The following is a 26,403-nucleotide window of genomic DNA, read 5'->3' on the forward strand; positions in this document are numbered from 1 at the left end:
GAAACCGCTAAACTAATTAATGTGTATATTCTCAGACCATGACCCAAGAGGGAGTCTCAAGCATGCTGGTCCCTGCAACCACATGCATGTGTTTTTAAGTTCAAGGCCTCAGTAAATATTTAACCATGTATATTTACTAATTGATATTTATTGGCAGAGGGAGAGGTTCAGAGCCCCTTCGTCGCCATCTGCAATGGCACTGCAGGAATTTATCCACAGGCAAGACAAATATTGCAGCAGACCTCAATAACCATCTAAGCCTGCACGTGTCTCATGCTCATTTGGCACCTCCTGCTTGAATTTCTGAGGTGCATCACTAAAGGCTGAATGTGAGTCCTGAGAGACCAGGCTCCCCTTGAGCCCATCTGAGACTCAGCACCAAGGGAGAGATGAGGAACAGAGATACAATACCCAGGGAATGATTATTCACCCAGCAATGCACTGATTAGAACACATTTTTTTAAAAAAAGCTTGCTCAAGCCTTAACCTTGTGATACCTGCATGTTCCTCATTTAAGGGGATTTCCTCAATTAAGGTTTTAGTTATTGCCTGTTCAGTCTGCTCCAGCCTACAACCAGGACTCACGTGGCTGAAAGGAAGAGGAACCTGCGTCTCAATATCCTCTGGAAGGAGGAAAAATGAGGTTCTGGGCTCTAGCACTCATTTTTTCATTTTTGTTTTGCATTGGTACTATTTCATTGTCCAGCTTAATTCATAAATTAGTCCTGAGAGTGCTCAGATCTAAATCAACCTCCTTATATCCATCCAACTAGAATCTTAATGCTATTTTCGAGATTTTAAAATAAAGACCTTGAAAAAACACTTTCAAACGCCTGCAGTTGCAGGTATAAGGAACAAAATATATTTCTTTTTCAAATACAACATCCTTTTAATAAGATGTTTTAGGAGATAATGGTTCCTTTCTCCTCCACCTCTTCCTTTTCTCCCTCCTCCTGCCAAACTCAGTTCAATTACAGCTTTGTACCTGCTAAGTCTTCTAACCAAAGGAGTATCACAGAGTGGTTTTAGAATCATGCTTATAGAGGTACTTAATATCTTACTAAAAAGGAATTGCTTTTTTCAATGTATTTCCTGTTGAATCAACAACTTGTATTCCTTCCCGGCTGGCTTACCTCTACAAACACTGCAGCACTGGTTCTCTGGAAGAACATGATCCTTTTCTGAGCAGTTCAGTGGTGGACAGGTCTCTGTTACTTTGACTAAAACTCCATTCTGAAAATAAACAACATTTTTTTAAAAATTACATTAGTGAAAATACATGCAATGGCAAGGATCACATACTTTTCCATCCACAGCACTAGTAATCTCCTGTAACAATACTGGCAAATTAGCAAGAAGCAAGTTAAGTTCAGTTGGTTCCACCCACCATAACATCAAATCTGCAGTAATCTACTGTGCATTTCTCTGCATTTAAAAAAAAAATTAAAAGGCAAGGCATTTCACCTCAAAATTCTATGCTAGTTTTACCAAATATGTAGTCTCATATTTGGTAAAAGCCTCATTTGGTAAAAGCCTCATATTTGGTACAAGTCTCATTTTACCAACATGTAGTTATCTTCTTTTCAAGTATTCGAAGGAATTTAAGAATTTCAATCCAGCTTAAATATAGTCTTCCTGCTTTCTGCAAATCTGAGCTTTAGTCCTGCTATTTCCCAGTCCACACACTTCATTGATTAGTTATTCAACTCCAATTTACACAGCAAGACCAGTATTTTCAAGTGTTGTGTTGTTCTGTCGTGTCCAAGAGTCTGTTCTTTAGAATTACTGATCACCTTATTTCCAAAGTTAGATCCTTCAGAGAAGAAAGCTCATCTTGAGCGAGCCCCACAGAAACTGCTGTGGAAAAATCAAGCTAAAGGCATTGCTATGATTTTGATTTCTAGATTTAGAATAAGACTATGATAGGAGGTCTAGATGCTGGTAGAAGTTTTCTGTAATCACAGACATAGAGCCTTCATGGGGATATTTTTCCACCAAATTTTACTCCATGTTCTCTCATCCAGCAGATCAGCCTCACTTTGTCTCCAGACCAAACAGCTGTACAGCACTTAGTTCCCTGTTTCTTAACATCTTGTCCCAAAATAGCCTCCTCTTTTACCTTATCCCCCCCTCCAGCCTCCTCCATACCATAATTTACTTGTTCAGCACCCCTTCTGCAGCTATGCCAGCACTGAAAACTAGCAAGTGGAGCAAAAATTAACAACTGGGATTTCTGCTCAGTAGGAACTACAGTAACTACCCCACACGACTGCCCACACCTGAGTAATCTCATTTTCCAAGCTATGAAACTCCACTAAGAAAGCAGGCAGCCTGCTATGTTGCCAAAACCCCTTTTAACATCAGTCTAGAACACTTTTCAAGGCATCTGATGTCAGAACAAAAAGGTGGAATAAGAATTTCTGCCTTCCTCAAATGAAGAAATTTCACTTTCCAGCTATCATGAGTGCAGAGATAAGTTTACAAATACGATCCAAACATATCTAGGGCTGGGAAAGCAGAGGAAAACCAATACCACAAATAGACAAAAACTCATTAAAGCGATCATTCTCATAATCTGAAGGACCAGATGTGGTGTTTGTGAGGGTCCCCAGGATGAGGTGAGAATCTGACTACATGTTCTCAAAAGGCTGATTTATTATTTTATGATATGATATTATATTAAAAGAATGCTATACTAAAACTATACTAAAGAAAGAGAAAGGATGCATCAGAAGGTTTAACAAGAATGATAATGAAAACTCGTGACTGAGTCAGAGTCTGACACAGCTGGACTGGGATTGGTCATTGAGTTAAAACAATTCACATGAAACCAATCAAACATTCACCTGTTGGTAAGCAATGTCCAGACCACATTCCAAAGCAATCAGATAATTATTTACATTCTGTTTCTGAGGCTTCTCAGCTTCCCAGGAGAAGAAATCCTGGCGAAGGGAATTTTCAGAAAATATCACGGTGACAACCAGATACATGACTTTGAAGAAAGGATATTGAAATTACCTGTGAGTGCACCCTGCATGAAGAAACACCCAGCGCAGAAGCTTGCCCTCACAGCTACACAACACTGTGCACAGCACACTGCAGCACAGGCTCACACAGGTAAAAACCTCTGCCGGTCACCAGCCCTGCCACCTCACCTCACCAACTCAGCTCTGCCCCTGTAGGCTCCAGAAGGAGATCTCACCTACACGCTCAGGAAATGCCTGCTGAGTCCACAAGGCACAGATGATGTGCCCGAGGTGCCCAGCAGCTTGCAGAACCTCCAGCTGGGGAGTGCAGCTGAGCCAGGGAATGCAAATCTGTAATTCTGGAACTGCCGCCCGTCACTGCCCTGACATTGCAATCTCCAGGCTAAGCAGGGCCATTGCCTTCACTGGCAAGCTGCACCAGTTGCTGTCATGAATAATGCTCAAAAAAACCCCACAGGCATCTGCTTTTCTTATTTTTGTGAGAGAAAGCAGCTACAGAGTGCACACATCATCAGAGCAAGAGCAGTGGAGTTAATGGAGGCGTTCGGTCTCCTCCTGATCTCAGTTCCACAGGGGAGAGGCAGGAATCCCCCACGGCTGTCTGTGCAACTGCAGGATCAAAGGTGATAAAAGAACCAGACACGGAGCCATCACTTACCATCCCGTTATCAAACAAGCAGCTAGAACAGCTCTGCCTGTAACTCATTGCCTATTTAAGCTCAGACAGGACAATTACGGCAGAAAGAGTAAAGTATGTCAGCACACCACAAAAAGTGTTGACTGACAATAAATCTGGCCAGAGAAATATGGCAAGAAACGGTATGAAAGTCAAATGAGTGTCAGGATGAGTCAAAAAGCTAAAGACAAATTTATTCCAAGTTCACTGCTTCTTCAGTGACTCACAAGGAGATTAAAAAACACAAATTGAGAATTCCATTAATTTAACGACAGTAAGATTTTATTTCCTTAAGTCTTCTATTTTCTGCAGAATTTGCATCTTGGGAAAACAAATGAAACTTATTTGTAATTAATTTTTAAAACAATTAAAACATTTCCATGTTGAGTATTCTTTGGGTTAAAATTAATTTGTTATAAACTAGTACAGATCCAATTATAAGAATTATCATCATCAGATTTCAGATTTTATCCACTGAGATAAGTAAGAAGAGTTCACACTTTAGAATTACTGCTTCGGGCAGCCTTAGAAAAATTATTCCTTTTTATATTCAATTCACATATGTAGTAGTCATAGAATGTGAATAGAAATAGATGCCAAAAAGACTTTTTTTTCTGGAATATATTTATCAAGCCTCAGTTGTGACATACAATCCACAAAGAATGAGATCTGGAGTCAAAAATTTACAACAAGATAATTAAATTTCTTGTAATTACCAAGGTAAGTACATACAAAAAAGGATTGGATGTAAGCCTAATCAGTGACATGCAGTGAAAATCTGAACAATAAACAGCACATCTCACATGATCGATTTCGAAAATTATTTGCAAGATTTCAGATAAGGCTATTTTGGTGGGGGTTTTTTCCTGTCTGAATTTATCTCTGCCCTGGTTCCAGACAAGACAGGGTTGATCTCTGCAGCAGCCAGGAGGGGCATGGCCAGGACAGGAGGCTGTCCTACAGCACCTCACTCTGCGGTGAGGCTGCTGGGGCCCAGAGGGAGCATCTGGGTCTTGTTGTTCCCTGTGAAATGATCACCTCTTCCCTGTACCCCTTGTCATTACTATTATTGCTGTTACTGTTTATTTTCTTATGTCCTTGCTGATTCCAATAAACTGTTCTTACCTCAACCAATGATCTTTACCTTTTGTACCTCCAGTTCTCTCCATCCCACCCAGGGAAGTGAGATGTGGTTTCAGGGAGAGCACCACATGCAGCAGTATCACTCCTAAGCCCAACGAGCGGGTATTGATCACTCTCTTAGGGCACAGCTTCAAACAGCAGCCTCAGCTGTCACCCTGAAGAAGTACATCGTTGTTGCAGACATCTTTTATGGAAAATCCTTTCCTTAGGATTTTTCCTCATGAGAAGCTGCGAGCCCTCAGGAACAAAATGCAAACGATGATTATCTGCTGCTGTGGAATGCAACAGGTGCAGCTGGGATTGGGCTCATGTGGTTGTTTCTAATTAATGGCCAATCACAGTCAGCTGGCTCAGACAGAGAGCTGAGCCACAAACCTTTGTTATCATTCTTTCTTTTTCTATTCTTAGCCAGCCTTCTGATGAAATCCTTTATTCTATTCTTTTAGATTAGTTTTAATGTCATATATATCATAAAATAATAAATCAGCCTTCTGAACCATGGAGTCAGATCCTCGTCTCTTCCCTCATCCAAGAACACCTGTAAACACTGTCACACATCATTCCTTATCTTTACAAAAAACTTTTTAGTCGACCTTCCTGAAAGCTGTGGGCCCTGTCCATCTTGGATGGTACTCTGTGACTGCCTGCTCCCAGCATTAATGAAGAGACATTTATTTTTGTACCCTTTGCTGTCAAGCATGTCATCTTGTTTATGAACAACCATCATGTCATTCACAGGCAGCTGATCAACTGCAAATTCTCACTCCAAAAAAAGTTATAAAAATCTTCCCATTGACATTCAATCGCCCATATCACCATAGGGGTGAAACTCAAATAAAAAGCCCTAAACAAACCAACAAACAAAAAAAATCAAACACTTATTGAATGCAGAAAGGTACAATTATCAAAAGCTCATACACACTTGCATTTTCTGGCCTTCTCACCACAAGAGAGGGATGGAAAAGCTGGGAGAGATCAGCCATGGACCATGAGGATAAATAATAGACTGGAGCTTCTCACAGGAGGAAAGGCTGGAGAGGAGAAGCTCAGAGGGATCCTGCAGACACATGTGAGTACCCAAGGGTGCCAAGAGAAGGGAGCCAGGCTCCTCTGAGCAGGGCCCAGTGACAGGAGCAGGCCCAGGGCACAAAGCGAAACACAGCAGGGCCCATGTGGCATCAGGAAACACTCCTGCAGCGTGGGGCTGCTGCGCAGTCTCCATCCTTGGGGACACTCAACATCTGGACGTGGTCCTGGGCAGCTGGCTACAGGTAACCCTGCTCAAGCAGGTGAGCTGGACAAGGTGACCTCCAGAGGTCCCTTCCAGCCTGAACTGTTCCATGGTTGTTAGAAATACCTGTGTGCTCTTTTTGTCATTGTAGACTCATCTAAAGAGTGCTTGTGGGCAGGATTCCAGCTGGGAATGGTTGTTCATTAATAACATCTGTGCTTATGGTTAAGAGGATGTGCATCATAAATATTTTTAGTCTGGATTAGTTTTGAAAAAATTAAAAAAAGGTCTCTCTGCCTCATAAAGAAAATCTTTGATCTAGCTGGATCCATCAGCAGCATTATTTTTTTTAGATGGAAAAATCAATACAAGTTAATCGCCTCAAGTTTGGATCAGTACCTATGCAAAGAATAAGGAATCCATCATCAAATAAAAATTGAAATGTGCAATTTCAATTTAATCTTGTTGACATTACTCCACTTACAAATATATCCTCCTTTACAGGCACAAACATTTTTAAGTTATCTTTACCAACACTACCCTCCACTGTATTCCTTCATGCATCAGCAGCTTTTGAAATTTGATGTCAGTGTTTCAAGTCTGGAAAATTAAACCATATTAAATTTTGTATGAGAAAAGTCCCTCCTTTTCTCATACAACACCTTGTCCACACAGGACAGAAAACAATGACACAGCCACAGTTTGACTCATCCCTATTCATCCTTCATCCAGGGAACGTTCCCACCTGAGGCAGCAGACAAGTAGGTCAGGTTTAGGAGGTCATGCTGAAGACATACTGAATGAACCTCCTGCACAGAGACACACCAGCCCACAGAAACACATGCAAGCATCCTCTTAAAAACTCTCCCGAGGCCAGTGAGGTTTAGTATTTTGTTGAAGTACACTTGTGAACACAACTTCAGATTGCGGGGGTTTTTCTGAAGGCATGCATCAAATGATTTTTTTATGGTGTAACATTCACAGATGCCATTTTGAATATTTATCAATACTGTCAATTGAGATGCAAATACCAACTGCAATGTTACTGTAATTAACATTGCCATATCATTTTCCTTTTAACAATAAGCAAAATACAAAAGCTGTTTTCATTATTTTACTCATTTGATGGTTGGTATTTGCTTTTAATCTTCCTGAACGTATTATCATACTCCTAATGATGAATATAACACTCTTATTTATAGCACAGAGATGTTCCACAGACACAATTCAGATTCACCCTCTCTGGTTTCACTTTAACTTGAAAATACTCCTGTTCTCATTTTATACATGTACTTCCACTCTCAAATAAGCATTCTATGTCATTTTATAAATGACAGGCATCTTAGTCTGCCTTCCAAGGCAACAACCTTGCCCACCTATTTGTACAGGCAGTGCTGAGCACCCCATACAGCTCCACAGGAACAATAGCAAAGTAATTCTGCATAACAAGCTGTTTTCACAACATCTGCAACCAACTATTGTCCATTTCCATTAGTGAACAGAAAATTGCTACTCTGTACACTGAGCTCCAAGCACAACAATAACCAGATCACTGCAATCTTTTCCAATGCACACTCACCAACACCCCCCTGAACAGATCTAACGTGATCTCCATTCACCTGTGCTCTTAAATACTGACTGTCATAGCCCAAATGTCATGAATTTGTCAAAAAGAATTCAGTCCACTCCAATATTCTGTAATTTACCTCAATTACTAGAAGAGCTATATATAGTTTGAACAACAGTAGGGAAAATACAGAGTATCTCACACAATGTAACAAGAAGGTTGCTTCAGATTTTAGCAATTTGGCTGAAATAAGTAATTTGCCCAAGAGGCTGTTACTTTTTTCTATAGCTCATGAAAGCAGAGATAAGAGAAAACATTCTTCCAAATAATTTTGCCCATATTTCTCTTATCCTGCAAGGGTCATATTCTTGCCTTGTTTTCGTATTTGTGGCTTTCAGTGACTTCAAGGTCACCTTTTTTGAGACAACAGATGTCACATTTGCATGAAGGAAGCCTAAAGAAATGCACTAACTTTTCACTGTCACTTCTGAACACCACAGATACATTTAAAAACAGGAAAGGTTTATACAGCTGAAACTTACTCGACATTCCCTGCAGCTCTTGGTTAACACTCGCTGACCTTCTGCTAGCACCTTGCCTCCATAGATACACTTTGCTGTAATTCAAGAGGAGGAGGGAGATTAAAAATTCAGTAAATCAGTGTTTAAGCAGCAAATAAATGCAAGGTATAACGAAGAAGTAAAACCAGTATACACACACACTGAAAAAAAAAATCAATACATTAAAAATATGATTCATTCTGCTTTCATCAGAAGTCAGTATCACATATAATTACAAACAAAGTAACAAACAATAAATTCATTTTAAGAGAAAGTAGCCTCTTTGCCCAAACTAGAGAGAGGGAATAGGAGCATAAACAATATGTCCTGGACTAAATAACCTATCATTCAATAGAAAATGTTTTCACTACCAACATCATGTAGAGTAGTTACAGTATTTGTGTTACTAGAGGTCCTCATGACTCACTTCAAGAACTGGAGACATTTATTAGCATCCAGTTCATCACAAGAATAATGTAAGCACAGATTTCAATTAAGCCTTCACATTTTTTGTGGGCCCAAAGGTGAACCCTTCATCTTACTGGAGGACTGCACGAACAGACTGGATTCAGTGAATGACTACTGAATCAAACGGCAAAAATCTATTTCAGCAAAATATTCTTCAGGCACACGTGAAATGTGTAGGACTTTCCCAGAAAACTGAGAACTCCTACTGCAAAACTCTTGCCTGAAGCTTTGACCCTTCTGCCAAAGGTAAGTGGCTCCACAAATGATCCGACAGACTGGAACATTCCTCGCTCGCTTCATGGCAAAGTCACCTGGCTTGGGACTCCTGCCACCATGAAGAAGGCAAAGGGCATCAGGGCCACAGCAGCAAACAGCTTGGTCAATTATGACCAGAATTATCACAGTCCCCATGCAACTACAGGTCTAAATTCCAATTGCAGAGAAGGACAGTAAATCCATCAATTAAAGAGAGCAGCTGGACTGTTACGATCTCACACAAATCAAGGATCTGCCATAAAAGCGCCCTGCATTACAAAGCAGATCGATGGTAAACGCTGATAAAATAACTTTCTGCTGTGCTATTTCAGCTCTTTTTGTACTTGGCCACTAGAAGTCTGACCTGTGACCCTGAAAGGAAAGCTAAAAGGTGTGAATCCTACGCTGCAACTGAACAGTGCTTTAAGGTTTTGAGAGTCAAGGCACTTGCACAGTGCAAGTGTTCAGAGCAGTCTGTTCTCAATAGACACTCTATCTAAGACTGTTCTACCTGAATTTCCCTCCTGTTTTACCTGAATTTCCCTCCTGCCCAGGCAGGGGAAGCACTCACAGGTGCAAGTGTGTCCCCCTTAGAGGTGATGCCAACAGTTCCACAGCAGCAACTGTCACAGCCAGGTTGATTCCCAAATTTTAAGCAGAAGAGACTGACAGATCAATCTTCATGAACCTTCAGACATAAATTTGCTTCTAATGACTCTTTGTGAAAATGCTCATTGCTTAAAAAAAAGAGAATGATTTACAATTTTCAGGCTAACTCAGTTTTCATCATCACTAAAGCATTTAAAAAGAGGTCTTCCTTTTGGCATCCTAGTTTTCTCTGTTTTTCAAAAGCTGCCCCAGTTTTTATGCCTTACTTGTTGTGATCTCACTTCTAAAGAAAACTTCAGATGAGGAAGCTTTGTTTAAATTAGGAATCCCAGTAACTATTTTTAGGAGAATTTGAAATAGAGACATTTCCTTCTTTCTGTCTGTTTTCCTGACATGACTGCTTTTTACACAGGAAGGGACACACTGAAAAGCAAGTTAATGTACAATTCAGAAAAATTATATCTAAAATTATAGTCTTTTGCCAAATATTATTTGAAATGCTAACACAAGGTGGCAGGGATCAAAACTGAACTGCCTAAACCCCTTAACATATCAGACATTAGAGCTTTGCTCATTAACCCTTAGCTAAGATGGGAAAGTGTTCAATAACCCAGCCACTCAATAATCCCTAGAGACAGCAAATTACAACTGATGGTTCTATCAGAGCTAAATAGAAAAAGCACAGAGAAAATAACACCTGCAGTGCAGCTCTTTGGAAAACCTCTGCAATTACTACTATCTACCTCGAGGTGACCAACTGTGGTCCTAGCACATCATTTTGTCAAGGAGCTGGCATTTACAATCAATTTCAATCAACTTCCACACGTCCCTTCCCATTGACTGACACGCTGAGTTCTTGTCAGAATAACGAGTCAAGTTTGTGCCAATCACTGACAAAAGGCAAGTTTGATTGTTCATCTTCCCATTACAAATAACAGGAACAGTTCACTCATGAGGGTATACACTGAATCTACAATTTTGTGCCTTACAATTTCTTTGTGTCGGATTTTGACTCTTGTGCATACATCCAGTTTCATGAAAAAACTCCCTAGACTTTCAGTGTTACAAATAAAAATGTTTTGAGACAAATAATACAGGCCAGCATGACCACTTTGCCACCCAAGTACTCTGTTCATGAACATCTTTTAGGATGCAAAATATTCATGCTGACATACAGCCTAGAGAAATGAGATTACATGAGAAACAAGAGCAAGTGCAAGATCACAGCTAAAGGATATTTGTACATGGAACTAACGAATTCAATGACTGAAGAAGGGTGACAGAATGCTAAAAAAGTGTTATTATTTTCCTAATAAATCCTAAAATAATTCAACATCCCTGTCCTAATAAATTATTGAAAAGTTCATGCATGAAGTTTACTCATCTTCCAGAACAGATCAGGGGAAAGAGAATTTGTGCTTCTTAAGGTATGGCTGGCATTAGTATACAGCTAAAATTTTCATACATAAATTGCCTTTGTTCCTTGTACTACTATTAAAGTAACAAATATTGAATATTCCTTCCATGAATGTTACTTAACAGCTTTCATTCCCACTAAAAGGAACTGAAAGCTGATAATAACACCAATCACAAAATGTACTTAGCTTTTCTTTCTTCTCATTAATTTATCTGGAAATTAATTACAGCAAACTACGGCTCCACACAGGGATATTAAGCCAGGGTCTGATATACTGTCATGTTTATTTTAAAGAACAGCCTTTTAACTTGAAATAAAAGACAGGCAAAAAGATAACAGCTTGGTTAGTTACTCATCACAAAAGAAAGTTCAGACCACAGGCTTGAGGCTCCTCAACACATCAAGAGGAGATACCAACTGGAGCCAAGTCAGCCTTCCCAGCCCCCAACAGGATGAATATAACAATAGGTTAAAAAAGTACCTTAGAAATTGGCAATGCTTGCTCATTTCTCAGCAATTATTCATTTTCTTCCTAAATCACGTTTGCCACTATGGCTTGTGTTACCTGAACTACCAGGAGCTCTGAAAACCATCCCAAAATGTCCTGGTGGCAGGACAAGAAGGCAAAGCAGCCAGGTGGTAGCAGCAGCTACCAACTGGAGCCAAGTCAGCCTTCCAAGCCCTCAACAGGATGAATAATTTTACACTAACAATAGGTAAAAACAGTACCTCAGAAATTGGCAAGGCTTGTTCATTTCTCGGCAATTGTTCATTTTCTTCCTAAATCACGTTTGCCACTATGGCTTGTGTTACCTGAACTACCAGGAGCTCTGAAAACCATCCCAAAAGGTGCCTGGGGGCAGGACAAGAAGGCAAAGCAGCCAGGTGTGTGTGCTGTACTCACCCTTGCACACCTTGCAGCACTGAGAGTCCACGTGCACGGGCAGAGCATCGGGGGGACACTCCAGAGGGGGACAGGACATCCTCCTGCACTCCACAGCTCCTCCCTGAGCAAGGGGGCAGGACAGAAATCAGCTGCATTTTATACACACCACTGAGAACTATTCCAGTAAATGAAAACACCATTCTGGATCACAAACCTATCCTTCAGCAGCAGATTTAATCCCACCCAACTGCAAAATGAATCAAAGTGCAGCTGAAGGTGAACTGCCGTCAGTATTTTGATACGCATTACTGATTTTGCCCCCAAAACCAGAGCAAAACACATCAATTGGAAAACATAAGTCAAGAACATAAGCCCTACTTTCTGTATGCTGTTCCAATCATCTTTGGGTTTTTTAACAACCAGGCTTCTATTTTCCTGAGCAAACAAAGGCTCTCTTCAGATATTTATCAAATAATTTCAAAGATACCAGTTTTGCATACTAATCCTCCTTCCGTCCCTTGTATTTTTCAGTCTGATAAACGCTGAAAACGAATCTGCAAGTTGTTACCATGCAAGATGCAACTAAGCATCTATGAATACTATTAAGATAATGCCTCCTTTTTGAAAAAGCTATTGCAGTGAAAACAATTCCAAAGAAACACAGACAATGCCACTCCTTCACCCCAAAACCACAAAGTCCTCACAGCTATAATTAAAACAAGGAAGAAAGCATTGTCAAGGGAAGGCAGATTTTATGTATGAAGCTTACAAATAAGTAATGTCAAAATTTTATTTATTTTACCACTTCCCTCTCTATTGTCCATGCTGCCACTAGACGCATACTAAAAACACAGGAACTCTCAGAGTGAACATTATGTATTCAAAGGCCATTTTCACATTTTCATTAGATCCTATCCTTCAAACTCTCCAGAAATTCTTACTTTGCATGTGCAATTCCTGCAGTGATCATCTTCAACCCATGAGTCTTTGTCTCTGTAGATCAATCCATTTACTTGACAAGTCTTCTCACAATGACAGTCTTCCAATTGACTCAGCCTTGTTTCTGCATAATTTAACTATAAATGAAAGTAACTTGATGAGATTTCTGCAATTCAAACACATGATTTCAAAAAGCAAAAACCAGTACATTTATTTTTAGCAAAACCAACTTTGACCACAACCTTTGAAACAGTGAACCAGGAAATCAGCAGGTAAAAACTAATCCTACTGCCCCGATTTTGATGGAGTTAGTACATGGTCATCCCACACTATGATCAATGGAGAAACCAAGCTCCTGGAGCAAACCCCGAGCTTGTGGTTAGCTCTGAACACTCCTTGTTGCTACAATAGAAATACAAGCTTAACATTGAGCAGTAAATATGTGCATTCCTTCCCTGCCTGTACAAATAACTGAAAGATGACAGGCCTCTGTTCAAAATTTTTTTTTCCGGCAAAATAAATACAAGAATTTTTTTTAAAAATCAAAACCTACAGGGAAAACTTTGTGATTCATTTAAGTATTCCTGGCTGTATAAACCCATGATAAACCAGATTGCCCAGTCCATAAATGAAGTCAAGTGCTTGATTTTTCTTGATTTTAATTAAAGCCAAGTTTGAACCCTTTTGACTTTCAGCAAGGAAAGACCGTAGAAATTTCTGTGCTGGAAGTCTCCATGTAACAAACACATCTGAATACAAAGCACACCCTAGTGGAGGCTCATAATTTACCAAAAGAAGTTATATTCCACTCAAAGAAATGCAGGAGATGCCCAGACTGATTTCAGCAGATTGTTAAAGCCACATGAATTATTTTAGCCATTATATTTAGAGGAACTAACAGTACTCTGGCCCAGTGGGGAATGCTGCAATGTAACACAACCCTTTTCTCCTGCAGCAAATTAACATTTTAGCCAGACTGTAACACCCTGACATACAGTGTGCCTCTATTTAAGGACACGAAATTAAATCAACTCAACATATCTACTGGAGACATTCCGAATTCATTCAAATTATGACAAAAATAAAATAAGCTTTAAAAGCTAGGATTTATTAGTCTTTAAAAGCAATGTCTTCACAAAGCACAGGTAGGAAGAGGAGGTAAGGGTGGTTAGCTTGCTACAAGTCACAAATGCTCCTTTCATAGCCCTCTGTGACAATCTGCTGGACCATTCACAGGGGCCCTGCGTCCCACCCTGAGCCCACCAGACTCAGGAGAGGAACAGCCCAAACAGGAGGGTGTGGTGCTTGTGAGGGTCCCCAGGATGGGGTGAGAGATGAAAATCTGACTCCAAGTTCTCAGAAGGCTGATATATTATATTATTAGATTAGATTACATTATATTATATATTTTATATTATGTATTATATATTGTATGTTATATTGTATATTGTGTATTATATATTATATTAATTATATTCTGCAATATTATACTATGCAATATTATACTATGCAATATTATACTATGCAATATTATAATATTCTATATTATATTATATTATTCTATATTATATTATTCTATATTATTCTATATTATATTATATTATATTATATTATATTATATTATATTATATTATATTATATTATATTATATTATATTATATTATATTATATTATATTATATTATTTGTTATGCTATACTAAAACCATTCTAAAGGAAGAGAAAGGCTATATCAGAAAGCTTAGCAAGAATGAATAATAAAAATTCGTGACTCCTCAGAGCCTCACCACAGCTGGACCATGATTGGTCATTAATTAAAAGCAATTCACATGGAACCAATCAAACATTCACCTGTTGGTAAACAATGCCCAAGCCACATTCCAAAGCAGCAAACACAGGAGCACCAATCAGATAATTATTGTTTTCATTCCTCTCTGAGGTCTCTCAGCTTCCCAGGAGAAAATCCTGGGCAAAGAGGATTTTTCAGAAAATATCACTGTGACAGCAGGGAGCCTCCCTTTCTTGCTCTCATTCTGCACAACTTGCACAGCTACTAGAATTACTGGAGCCTGAAACCAGTAGCTGGATGTTTCCTTCCCAGCTCTGAGTCTCTATAATGTTAATTTCTATAAACTGCACATACACATTGATGGCAAACAACACTTGCTCCCCTGTTCAATGCTGTGATCCAGCTGGAACCAAACACAGACTGAGAGAGAAGCTGAAATCTGGGTACAGTGGAGCCTAAAGGCAGCAATGAGACACCAAGACACTTTTCCAAACCATGGTGTCCATGCTGTGCATCACCTGGAGCAGGATCAGAGGCTAGGGATGCTGTCCATGAGCAAGCCTGTTGTAGTGTGCTTTCTTTATTTGGCATTCTCTGAGCACCTGCCAGGCCACACAGCATCTCTGCAGGCAGCCCTTCAAAGCCCTGACATGCAGCATCCCCACAAAATATACCTGTGTCTACATTAGTCACTCCTGCCTGTTGTGGTTAGGACTTCAAAGGCAGATACAAACCTCCAGACCCCCTATTTTTAATTTGCATTTTTCTACCAAGTTAATTTCCTTTCCTGTGGCCTGCATTTTGCCTGGACAACAGGAAATGACTGCAACAAAACAATCAGGGCACTGCTGTTACAGAAAAGGAATTTGCAATGAAGGATTATGCCAGCACCACTTTATGAAAGTGCAGAGTCTTTGCAGTACAAATACTGTGTTATTTGCTTCCACTCATAAAGTACTAGCAAGCAAAAATATAATTAACATCAGAGAAAGCAAGTTACTCAGTACACTGCATAATTGGAACTTGCTCATACCACCAGCAGGGCTCAAAATAATTGCCTCTCTTTCATAGTACAAGCAGAAAACTGAACTAAAAGCTTCATATTTTTCATTTGGATCCAGCCTGTCCAAAGCATGTCAGCTGAGTAAGAGGACTGCCAGCATAATGCACTCACTCTCCAAAAAAACCAGTTTCCCCTTTCCTGTGGGGAAGGGAAAGAGCATTTGAAGTACCATGAAGCATTAAAAAGAATCATTTTTTACACAAGCAGCACTGCTATGCAAATCCTGGTTTGGAAATTCCTACAGTGACTACATTGGGAGTAAGGGCATCTACAGGTTGGTTGCATCTGCACTTAAATGTAAGCAAGCAACATGTAAGTGCTGTTTCAAGAAAGACAATTAACATCCCTCTACCACAAACCAGATGGTTCATTCTCCTTCTAACACAGATCAGGGGTTTGGTCACCTCTAAAACACAGTTTCCTACCCCAAAACTTCAGCACAGCCTTGCTGAATGGCCTTGGTTTAACACTGAGGTTGTCTGTGTATTGTAGGAGCAGAACCTAAAGAAAACTTCCAACATTTCAAACAAACCAAAAAAAAAAAAATACCCAACATTATAGATTTCCATACACCCTAGTCATGATCCAAAGCTGGGGGGGTAAAGAAGAAAGAAAAAACCACAAACCCAAGCACACACCACATCACCTGCAGCTGATGAAAACTGATACAAACACTGATAAAAGCCATTGATCAAAGGGGCTGTCAAGGGCAGCACAGTCAGCAGGTTCACAGGCATTTTTATTTCATTCATCATTGAGCTTAAGAAACAACCACAGAGCTATGTCCACAAGACTACTGCAGACAGCAAGAAAAAAATTGGCTCCACTATGAAAATTTAGATTCATTTTCATGGTATAAGAAATGGCATCTAGAATAAATACTTTCATCTTTGCCTTAAGGAAGGAAAGGGGCAACTTAAAAAAAGCTTACTACTTTTGTACCTACTTTTGCAGTCATTTTTGCCAGGAGTTCTTGCAAATCCATGATTCCTTGCACCAGACTTAAGAAATCACTGCAGGTTGGGCATGCTCAATAGAGAAAGATTAAAAAGAAACAGAAAAGAAGGAAAGAAACAATAACCCATAAATAAACAACAATCTATCACACTAGATTTATCTGAACATAAAATGCAATCTGTTTATACAGAATTCTTGCCTTCTGGAAGTCAGCACATGCAAAAATAACAAGCCTGAAAGTATTATTTTTAAAGCAGAGAAACAATCTGTATGAAAAATCTAAACTAGAGACAATAAAAAGATTGCTACTTACTGCGATTCAGATTAGGACACTGTGTTATATATCCATTAGGGATAAAGATGATTTTCACATCTTGAATAACACCCTTTGCAAAAGAAGAGAAAACTGGTAATACAGATTACAAACATTCACTTCAATCTGTACAACCTCTTTCACAAGTCATTTCTTCAGTGGATACACAAAAAAATTACCAGCTTACTCTACTTGTGAGGAAAATAACTGAAGGTGAACAAAATAGAACTCCTCCTATGTCTCTGTGTGTTTGGAATATTACAGTGATAATACTGCTTTCTCTTTTGTAATCACCAAATATAAGCTGCTTAAACCCTTTAAGTGGGGTGAGCCTGCTGAAAAAAGCAGTGCAATAATACAGTGCAATAATATCCATTGCTCAAGCCGATGACACACTTTTCCAAAAGACAAAATAAAACACAGCAAAACTTTTTTTTTTTTAACCAAGTAAGACTGTGAAATCAAACACTGAAAAGACAAGTACCTGGTGCCAGATATAAATTCACACTTGGTTCCATGAAGCCCCCTAGCTCTGTATCTCAACAGTGGGGTAACTGTGGCACCAGGCAGAATCAGCCCAGGCAGGCAGAGATGCCCTGGGCAGGACTGGCAGGAGGGCACTGCAGCTTCCCTGGGGCTCCTGAACCACAGCAGGACAGGAACAGCTTCTTTGGGGCCTCTGAACCACAGCAGGACAGGGGCAGCTTCTTTGGGGCCTCTGAATCGCAGCAGGACAGGGGCAGCTTCTTTGGGGCCTCTGAATCGCAGCAGGACAGGGACAGCCTCTTTAGGGCTCCTGAGCCACAGCAGGACAGGGACAGCCTCTTTAGGGCTCCTGAGCCACAGCAGGACAGGGACAGCCTCTTTAGGGCTCCTGAGCCACAGCAGGACAGGGACAGCCTCTTTAGGGCTCCTGAACACCAGCAGGACTGGAGGAGGCAGGACCTAAAGGTCCTTCCCAGGGGAAGCTGCAGATACCCAGTGCCCCTGCACACCTGGGCCCTGAAGCACCCCAGACACTTCAGACAGCGCAGAAAATGCTGAAGATTGGGTTTGTTCTGTTTAGCTCAGGATGAAACATTTGCTGCATCTGTGGCTGTGCAATGTTCTTACTTCACAGGATCCACTGCTTTAATAATGTCATGGCCACTAAGGGAGAGGAGCAAGGGAATCAAGGGACCTCTAGTGCTGACATTTGCACTTCCCCTGACAACAATCACATGTTGTGACACAGCTCTACCTCCTCACAGACAAAAATTTCTTTACACTGAAAAGAACTTTATCATGGCAGCAGTTATTATCTAATTAAATTACTGATTTGCCAGACTGTGCTTTAATTTTCAGTTAAATTGCAATACGGTGAATTTTGCAGGGCAAGGACATCATCACTTGCTCACATGGCACCCATATGCCACATGCACTCACATGCCACCCATAAATAGAGGCCTCAGAGAGTCCTTAAAGTCTGGCAAGGCAAGTCACATTTCCATGCTCATGTGTTCAAAGAGCAGAATGTAATCAGCAAGCACTGTTTCCTGCTTAGTGTCTCATGATCAAATATTAACTGAAAATATTAGCAGAGGTAATCTGATCACCCTGTCTTTCTTGCAGCAGTATACACATTTATTAACCTTTTCACTTATGAGAATAATGAAACCATAAGTAATAAGTAATACTGTAACTGGAAATGGAACATCCTGAAAGCCATTTTGCACACTTTCTGTCAGCAGTCATCAGTGAGAAATTAGAAGGTGAGGCATAAAAATACACTTCAACACTTAAGCCTCTGCAGTGAAAAGCTCAACCCAGAGTAAATGAGATTACAGAGTTTCACCACACCATATTGCCTAGCTAATGAGACACCATCCAGAAAGAAGTGACTCTCTTCTTCAGCCTTTTTTTCTTTTTAGGTGCATCTTCAAATGTGTTTGTTGCATCAGAGTCACACTGCTCACAAAGTCACTGCTCAGAGTCACACTGTCTTTTGGACAGATTTGCATTTAGACATAGCCTGAAGAGGAAACACAACTATTTTATGTGTCTTAATTTCTGGCCACATGAAAGCATACTACCATGTAATAACATACGAATATGAACTTCACTAACATAGATGACTTCCAGGTCCACAAAACATCTGAGAATGAATTATTATGATCAAACAAAGAAGTAAACTTACCAAGGGCAGAAATTTTGCTGATGTATTTTTTTTAATAGAAAAACTTCATTGTAGGCAAACACTTATTAAAGCCATAATTATTGTAACAAATATGAAAAAACTCGGGTTATTCCTGCTTCAGCATTAAGTCTGGGCTGCCAAGAGCATGGACTTGTCCCTAACAGTGTGATGTCAGTGGTCAAAATCTTTCCAGTTTTTCCTTTCCCAAGCAGACACTACTTTTATGTTATCAATAAAAACATTTGGCTAACGACATCCAAAGCTTCAGCTCAGCACCAGGACTTGGTAGCTTGAAGAGCGTTCATCTGGTGCAGGCAGATTACCAGCTACACAATGAAATTCAGGTTCTGCAGCACTAAAAACCAATCCCATCCCATGAGGACATAATGCAAAAAGCCCAGTGAATTGCACTTCTCAGATATTCACCACATAGAACAGTCCTCCCACATTCTGTGGAAAGGCTCATATATTCCATGAGCTCCCCACTTGTGCATTTTCATTTCCTCCATTGCCTTTCATCCTCTTTAAAACCTATTTCTCCCACAGAGATAACATCATCTACACAGCTGTTCAAGTTGCCCTGGCCAGGGCTGGGAAGTCTCTACATGGTGGCATCAGCTGATGTGCCTGAAACTCCTGTGCCCTGGCAAAGCCATGCCAGCAGCTTTGCTATAAATTTTATATTTTTATATATTTTTTTAATATATATCTATAGTTTATAATATAATTATATATAATTTTATATATAATACACATATAAAATTACATATATATATAATTTTATATATAATACACATATAAAATTACATATATATATAATTATACATATATTATTATATATATAATTATAGCCATATGACTACATAAATTATATACATGATACTGTGCAATAAAAACAGCAATATGCTTCTCAGGCACCTCATATACAATTCCCAGGCACAAGCAGGATCAATAGAGCCTGCTCTGGTAGTTATGAAAACTACTGTCTTGCAACATAAATCACCTTCTCACCAAGGCATTAATAAGCTCATTTTTGCACTAGCTCTTTGGAGGCACCCTTAGGAGGAAGGCTTCTCCTCAGCAATAAAACAAATTTTGCAGATAATTCTGATCCTGCCAGCAATCAGATCCATCCTAGAGAGTGTTCCACAGATATCTGGCATCAATCTTTTTCTCCCTTTGGTTGCCTTTTCTTAAGCTTCCTTACATGATGATAGTGGTTATCATCAGCCCTTAGCCCTGAAACAAATGCTGGGTTTGTTTGGCTGTCCTGGCTCTGTCCAGCACAGGGTTAATTTTTGCAGTAGCCAGGAGAGAGCATGGCTGGGACATGGGAATTATATATATATTATAAGTTACATATAATTTATAATATGTAATATATATTATATATCTTGTAATATTATAATATATATTATATTATGTATATTGTAACCTATTTCATATATATATATATATATATATATATATATATATATATATATAAATTCTACAGCACTCACACCACTGCAGGAGGCAGGGGAAGGGACTCTCTTCCATGGAGGAGGAGTTCCTTATGGCCAAGAAAATGTGGAGGAGGGAGCCATCAGTACCATCTATTATCAGGAATGTGTAAATAATTCATTCGCCTATATCTTTTGTTAATGATGTTGTTGCTGTTACTGTTCATTTTCTTATCTCATGACTCCAGTAAATTTTTCTTATCTATACCCATCATCTTCACCTTGTGTGCTGCTAATTCTGAACTCCATTCCACCCCAGTGAGAAAGAGGAAGGGAAGGAGGAGTGAGAGAGAGCAAGGTGTGATTTGAGAGAGTCTTGGTGGAGGGTACTGAATTGGGGAAGCCATTCATAAACCACAACAGCCTTAATTTTCTATAACCCCTTATTCTAACCACTTATGTCCCACCTGGATCCTCCACCTTCCACTACATAGATATATAAATACACAATCACAGGTATCATTTCCATATCCATGGCCATCCCTCCAAGGTGTCTGTGGAGCTCATTCAGTCCATGGCTGTGGGTTCTACCCACCCTGGATGTCTCCCAGGACAGGAAGGCTGCTGCCCCAGAGCTCAGGTTGGTACGTGTGGAGCAGCCCATCCTCACTGCCCGTGGCAGCCATGGCACACAGGGACAGTGCCAGCAGCCAATATTATATGTACAGATCAACAGCACAGACTGTTCTCATCCAAAAATCAAATCCCCTTGTGGTACACATTTTGTTTCCCTGTCTCTCTGCCCAACCCACCAAGTGGACCCAAGTCCTTGAGCAAAAAGAATTCCTTGGAGGGGTTTGCCTTTGCTTGAGTTGCTCCAGTCTGGAGTCACCACCAGCATTCTTCCTGCAAGTACTGTCACTTTAGCAGAGTCCTGTAGTTGTTCAGGGGTGAACTCCCAAAACTCTGGAGCAGAGAATTTCTCTAAATACCAGCCCAATTTCTCCAACATTCCATGACACTCGTGATTATTCCCCCTCAAGACAGATCTCTGAATAACACTCCTAGAAATCTCTGTCCTGACTGTAAACACAGTACTGTAGATCATATTGAGAAAACATGGCAGACATAGCAACAAGAGCATGCTTTACTTAACATCCAAATGAAATTACAAATTCTCAAAAGCTGTTTTAACAGGCCTGAAGGAGGAAAAGGGGGTGAAAAGCTGTTGAAAACACACCTTTTGCCTCCTTGGTTATCCAGTAAGACTGGCTCAGCAATTCTTTTCTTCTATATCAAAACTTGCTTCCATCTCTATTCCTTCATCAGTCTCTACATTTAAAAATCTTCCTGCCAAGCATCCATATCTGTGAGACTTCCTTGCCAAGCTTTCATCCTTCCCAACACCCACTGCAGAAGACCCTTGTGAGGGGCACATTAGGGAACAGACACAGGGATAGGCACCACATCCCCATGAACAAGCCAACACTGTGGCCAGTGCTCCACATCTCATACCACAGATGCTTACAGCAAATAAATCATCCACCAGCTCTGACTCTTGTTATTTCCACCCCTCCTGCCACACTTTAGCCACCAGTGAGGGCTGTCCTGGTTAGGGAATGGCACTGCCCAGCTCAGAGTCCCCTCTCCCAAAGCGCAGGCTGCTCCCTCTCCATCCCCCTTCCCGCTGTGGCAGGATGGAGTTGAGAACTGGAGGCACAAAAGATGATGATCACAGGTACAGATAGGCACAATTTACTGGAAAGAGTGGTGAGGTAAGAAAATGAACAGTATCAAGATCAATAGCAAAAGGTACCAAAAACAATTATTCACGCAACAAGCTTGCTTTTCCTTGCACACATTTTCATGGCTCCAGCACACATACAAAAATGCTAATTCTTTTTTAATGCTCTTATTTCCCTGCAGATCTCTGTTTACATTAAGGAAAATATATCTACTTTTTTATATGCTAAAACAGTGAAACAAATTGCTCTGAAAAAGAAAGGGAAATCCTGCTGAGCATATAAATATATGGAAAGAGATGCGTACTCTTTACAAACTGGCAAAATCCCAAGTTTTGCAACAAGAAACGTAAAAAAGTAAGATTTCTGGAACTCTCAAGCAGGATAAAAAAAACACAACCAATTATATTTCTGCCCTGAAGAAAGTTAGTAAAATATTCAAGCACACATAAAGCAAAGTAAGGTACTTGTCTGCTTTCATTATGATCAATAAAAATGGTCAGCTCATTAGCATATCATTAGCTACCCTGCTGTTTCCAAAGTGTTAAGACGTAGAAATATTAATTTACAAACATATAATATCCCAGAGTTCTGAGGCTCTGACTGCCTGCATAAAATAAGAATTTAAGATGGGGACTCCAATATAACTTTCTCCTTTTCCTATGTAGCTATAAACATATGTTTACCATCTGTGGAATAGTGGCAAGCAGCTGAGGTAAAAAACCAACAGCTGTAGGATAAAATAATACTATCAATTTCACTTCACACTGACAGCTCAGCTGCTGGAGAATGAAATGCACTGTAGGTTCAGAGCGACCCTCAGAGTAACATTTAAGTCAAACGTTGGCTTTTACCTCTGTTTCACAATTAAAATTCCTATCTCCTGTGCTGAAATAAGTTCAGTGTAATTGTCCTAGCTTGTTGGAAATCTGGGGACATCTCAGAAAACAGGCAAATTGTAAAATTGTCTTAGGAGCTGAGAGCTTCACATGGAAAGCGAGTGGGTGGTAAATCACCTTGGCAACAAATCCATGCCCAGATTGAGGATAGGCAGATTGGCCTCTTGCTGCTCTATGGACTCCTTTCACAACAAACACTCATACTGTGCCTTGTTAGCCAAAACTGGAATAGACATCAGGAACTTTCACCTTGTAAACAAGCTGTTTACAAACTGTCCACAGTTCCTACCAAATTTCATGTATATCATGTTTCATGAACCTAAGCCAACTGATTGGAAGCACCTTGTTGACTATTATTAATTTCCTTCCTCACATGCCATTTCATATCGCTTACCTTAAAGAAACCATGTTTCCTGTTTCTCTGTCCGAGCCATAAATTGCTTTCAGGTGTCAAATTTGTTTCTGGGGGATCAATGACACGTTCATAAATCCTGCAGAGGGAAGACATTGCATTTACTTGAATTTTCTCTCTCCTCTGAAAACTTCCTTGACAAAATCAGGTAACAATAAAAGATGAAAAACAGAACCAAAAATAAAACCCCTAAAATTTTTCATTAAACGCAATATTTATCACTGATTGTGGTGAAGAAAGTATATTGCAACTTTAAAGTTAAAAAAAATTAAAATCACAAATATATGAAGACTCCATAAAATTGAAACTCTCCTTGTGCAGCTGTGCAGCACTAGACTAAAGAAATAACAGCACTAGAATCCACCACAGTACGGCAAAAAGAAATAAAATAGGTCCATCTTAGACTAGGGATGTCTTTAAAAATCTACCCTAGAGAAAAAGTGCAATCACACACAAGATCCAACCAAATCCAACAGCCCCTTGAGGCCTTCAGACTGGTTAGAATTTTGAACAGACTTCACAAAAGAACTTTATGCCACTCCACTCCCCTCTTTTCCCCCTCTATATCTGTGCCATTCCTTGCACATAAAACTTTCTGCCCTTGTTATTGGATTTCCTCAGGCTGGGTGCTCACGTGTGGTGCCTCTTCTGCACATCCACCTGGTGTCTGTCACCAGCACAAGTCTGGCACAGAATGGGACCTTTTAATGCAGGCCTGGTATCTAACAGCGACAGCAAGTGATATGAGGTCCATAACAACCTTTATGTACTGCATAAACTTGCACATGACTGCAACAATCTGCATACCAAATCTCTAAAATTACCTGATGAAAAAATTGCTGTAACACAATTTAAAAATTAACTAAGTATTTGGAGTTCTAAACAGGTTTTGCTTGGGGTTTTGTTTGTTTATTTTTAGAAAAACTGTAATGAAATTTCCATAACAACTTTTCCAGGAACACAGACCACTACAATGACATCATTGTTCCAGAACATGAAAAATTCAAGGCCAGAGTTACTGATCCTGGGTTCTCATATTGCTATGTCACATCAGAGGGAGCCATGAACTTCCTGCTTCATAACAAAAATAGCATGCTTAATAAGAATTATGGAGGAGATGATGAAATCTATTTCTATTACTGGCCAGTTTACAGGGAGTATGCATTGCTATGCAATGACAGCACTGTGACAGCCAAGAGAAGAGACTCTGAGTCTGACATAACCCCTAGCTCAAAGAGGTGGAATTATCTGTGGTGAAAAAATTATCTGTGGTCAAATTGTTTTTCTTTCTTTAAAGCTATGGCTTTACAACAAACCTGAAAAACAGCCACTAAACAAACCAGAAGTGTCGCTGTAGGACACAAACACCACTGTTCTCAAGGTGAAGAAAAAAGGGAAGTTTATTTTCTGTCTCCAACATTTATAGTTTTCCAAGAGTGACAGTGGATTGGAGGGTGACAGTGCCACCTCTCCAATGACACTGGACAGACCACCAGTCCATCAACTTTCTCCTCCTCCATAAAGGGATGCAGAACAATGAGTTATTTACAGAAAGCGTGTGAAAAAGTTCACTACAAGAATGTAAACATCAGAAGGCTTAGAAATCTTAAAAAACCAGGGCGACACAGAAGTTGATCAACTGAACTTCTCTTCACACTTCCACTCCACCTGTTTCTGCCAGAGGCTCGCCAAGTGCAATCAGTGATTTTTCATGTTGCAGGTTGCCATGGGTATTGGGTTTGTACTGACTGCCAGGGTGGCTTCTGTGAGAAGCTGCTAGAAACACCCCCCATGGCTGGCACAGCCAGAAACACCCCCCATGTCTGGCACAGCCAGAAACACCCCCCATGGCTGGCACGGCCAGAAACACCCCCCATGGCTGGCACGGCCAGAAACACCCCCCATGGCTGGCACAGCCAGAAACACCCCCCATGGCTGGCACAGCCAGAAACACCCCCCGTGGCTGGCACGGCCAGAAACACCCCCCGTGGCTGGCACGGCCAGAAACACCCCAATGTCTGGCACAGCCAGAAACACCCCCTCCATGGCTGGCACAGCCAGAAACACCCCCCGTGTCTGGCACAGCCAGAAACAACCCCATGGCTGGCACAGCCAGTGCCAGCTGCCTCCAGGATGGATCCAGCACTGGCCAAGGCTGAGTCCATCACTGATGGTGGCAGCACCTCTGGAATAACCCTTTGGGAAGGGAGGAAAGTCACTGAGCAGCAGCAATTGCAGCCAGGGAGCGGACTGAACACGGAGAGGAGCAGCTCTGCAGACAGCCAGGGCAGGGCAGGAGGAGGGACAGAAGATTCCATGGGGAGGCAGGTGCTCCCTGGAGCTGCATTCCCCATCCCCTCTGTGCCAGCTGTGGGGACCAGGCAGAGGAACATCAGGAGTGAAATAAGCACAGGGAGAAGAAAAGGGTGGGTGGAAGGGATTTGGTTTTACTTCTCATTGCCTTACTGTGATTTAACCACACCAACTGAACTCATTTTCCTGAGTAGTCTGTTTTGCCCTCAGCTGTAAAGGGTGAGTGATTTCTCCCTGCCCATACCTAGACCCATAAGCCTTTCATTATCTTCTTTTCTCCCTTGTCCAGTTGAGGAAGGGAGTAATGGAGTGGCTTTGTTGGGTGTCCAGCCACTGTCAAATCCACCATATCACACTATTGGAAAATTCATTTATTTGCAGAGGCCTAGATTAACATCCCAGTATTAAAGGAATTCTAGAAAGATCTACAAAGTTATGTTAAAGTACAGAGTCCTATATCTCACCCACTTTTGCTTATCAAAAAAAAAAAAAGGAGTAAACCATTTGTCAAGATGAAATAGAAGCAATATATAACAAAACCAAAGTCTAACACTACTTATT

General features: G+C 40.4%; 1 protein-coding gene across 7 annotated transcripts in view; it reads right to left on the reverse strand.

Annotated features, from left to right (window-relative positions):
• NELL1 (neural EGFL like 1) overlaps positions 1-26,403 on the reverse strand; it is a 275,787-nt gene that overhangs the window by 194,359 nt on the left and 55,025 nt on the right. For all 7 annotated transcript variants that reach the window (XM_063158166.1, XM_063158163.1, XM_063158162.1 and 4 more), the window contains exons 5-11: positions 23,512-23,608; positions 16,859-16,931; positions 16,535-16,617; positions 12,741-12,875; positions 11,818-11,920; positions 8,147-8,220; positions 1,134-1,233 (exon numbers count right to left, since the gene is read on the reverse strand). In XM_063158166.1, coding sequence (XP_063014236.1) covers positions 1,134-1,233; positions 8,147-8,220; positions 11,818-11,920; positions 12,741-12,875; positions 16,535-16,617; positions 16,859-16,931; positions 23,512-23,608 — 665 coding nt within the window. The remainder of the gene's footprint in view (positions 1-1,133; positions 1,234-8,146; positions 8,221-11,817; positions 11,921-12,740; positions 12,876-16,534; positions 16,618-16,858; positions 16,932-23,511; positions 23,609-26,403) is intronic.

This window comes from Melospiza melodia, chromosome 6, assembly GCF_035770615.1.
Source record: "Melospiza melodia melodia isolate bMelMel2 chromosome 6, bMelMel2.pri, whole genome shotgun sequence".
Classification (NCBI taxonomy): domain Eukaryota; kingdom Metazoa; phylum Chordata; class Aves; order Passeriformes; family Passerellidae; genus Melospiza; species Melospiza melodia.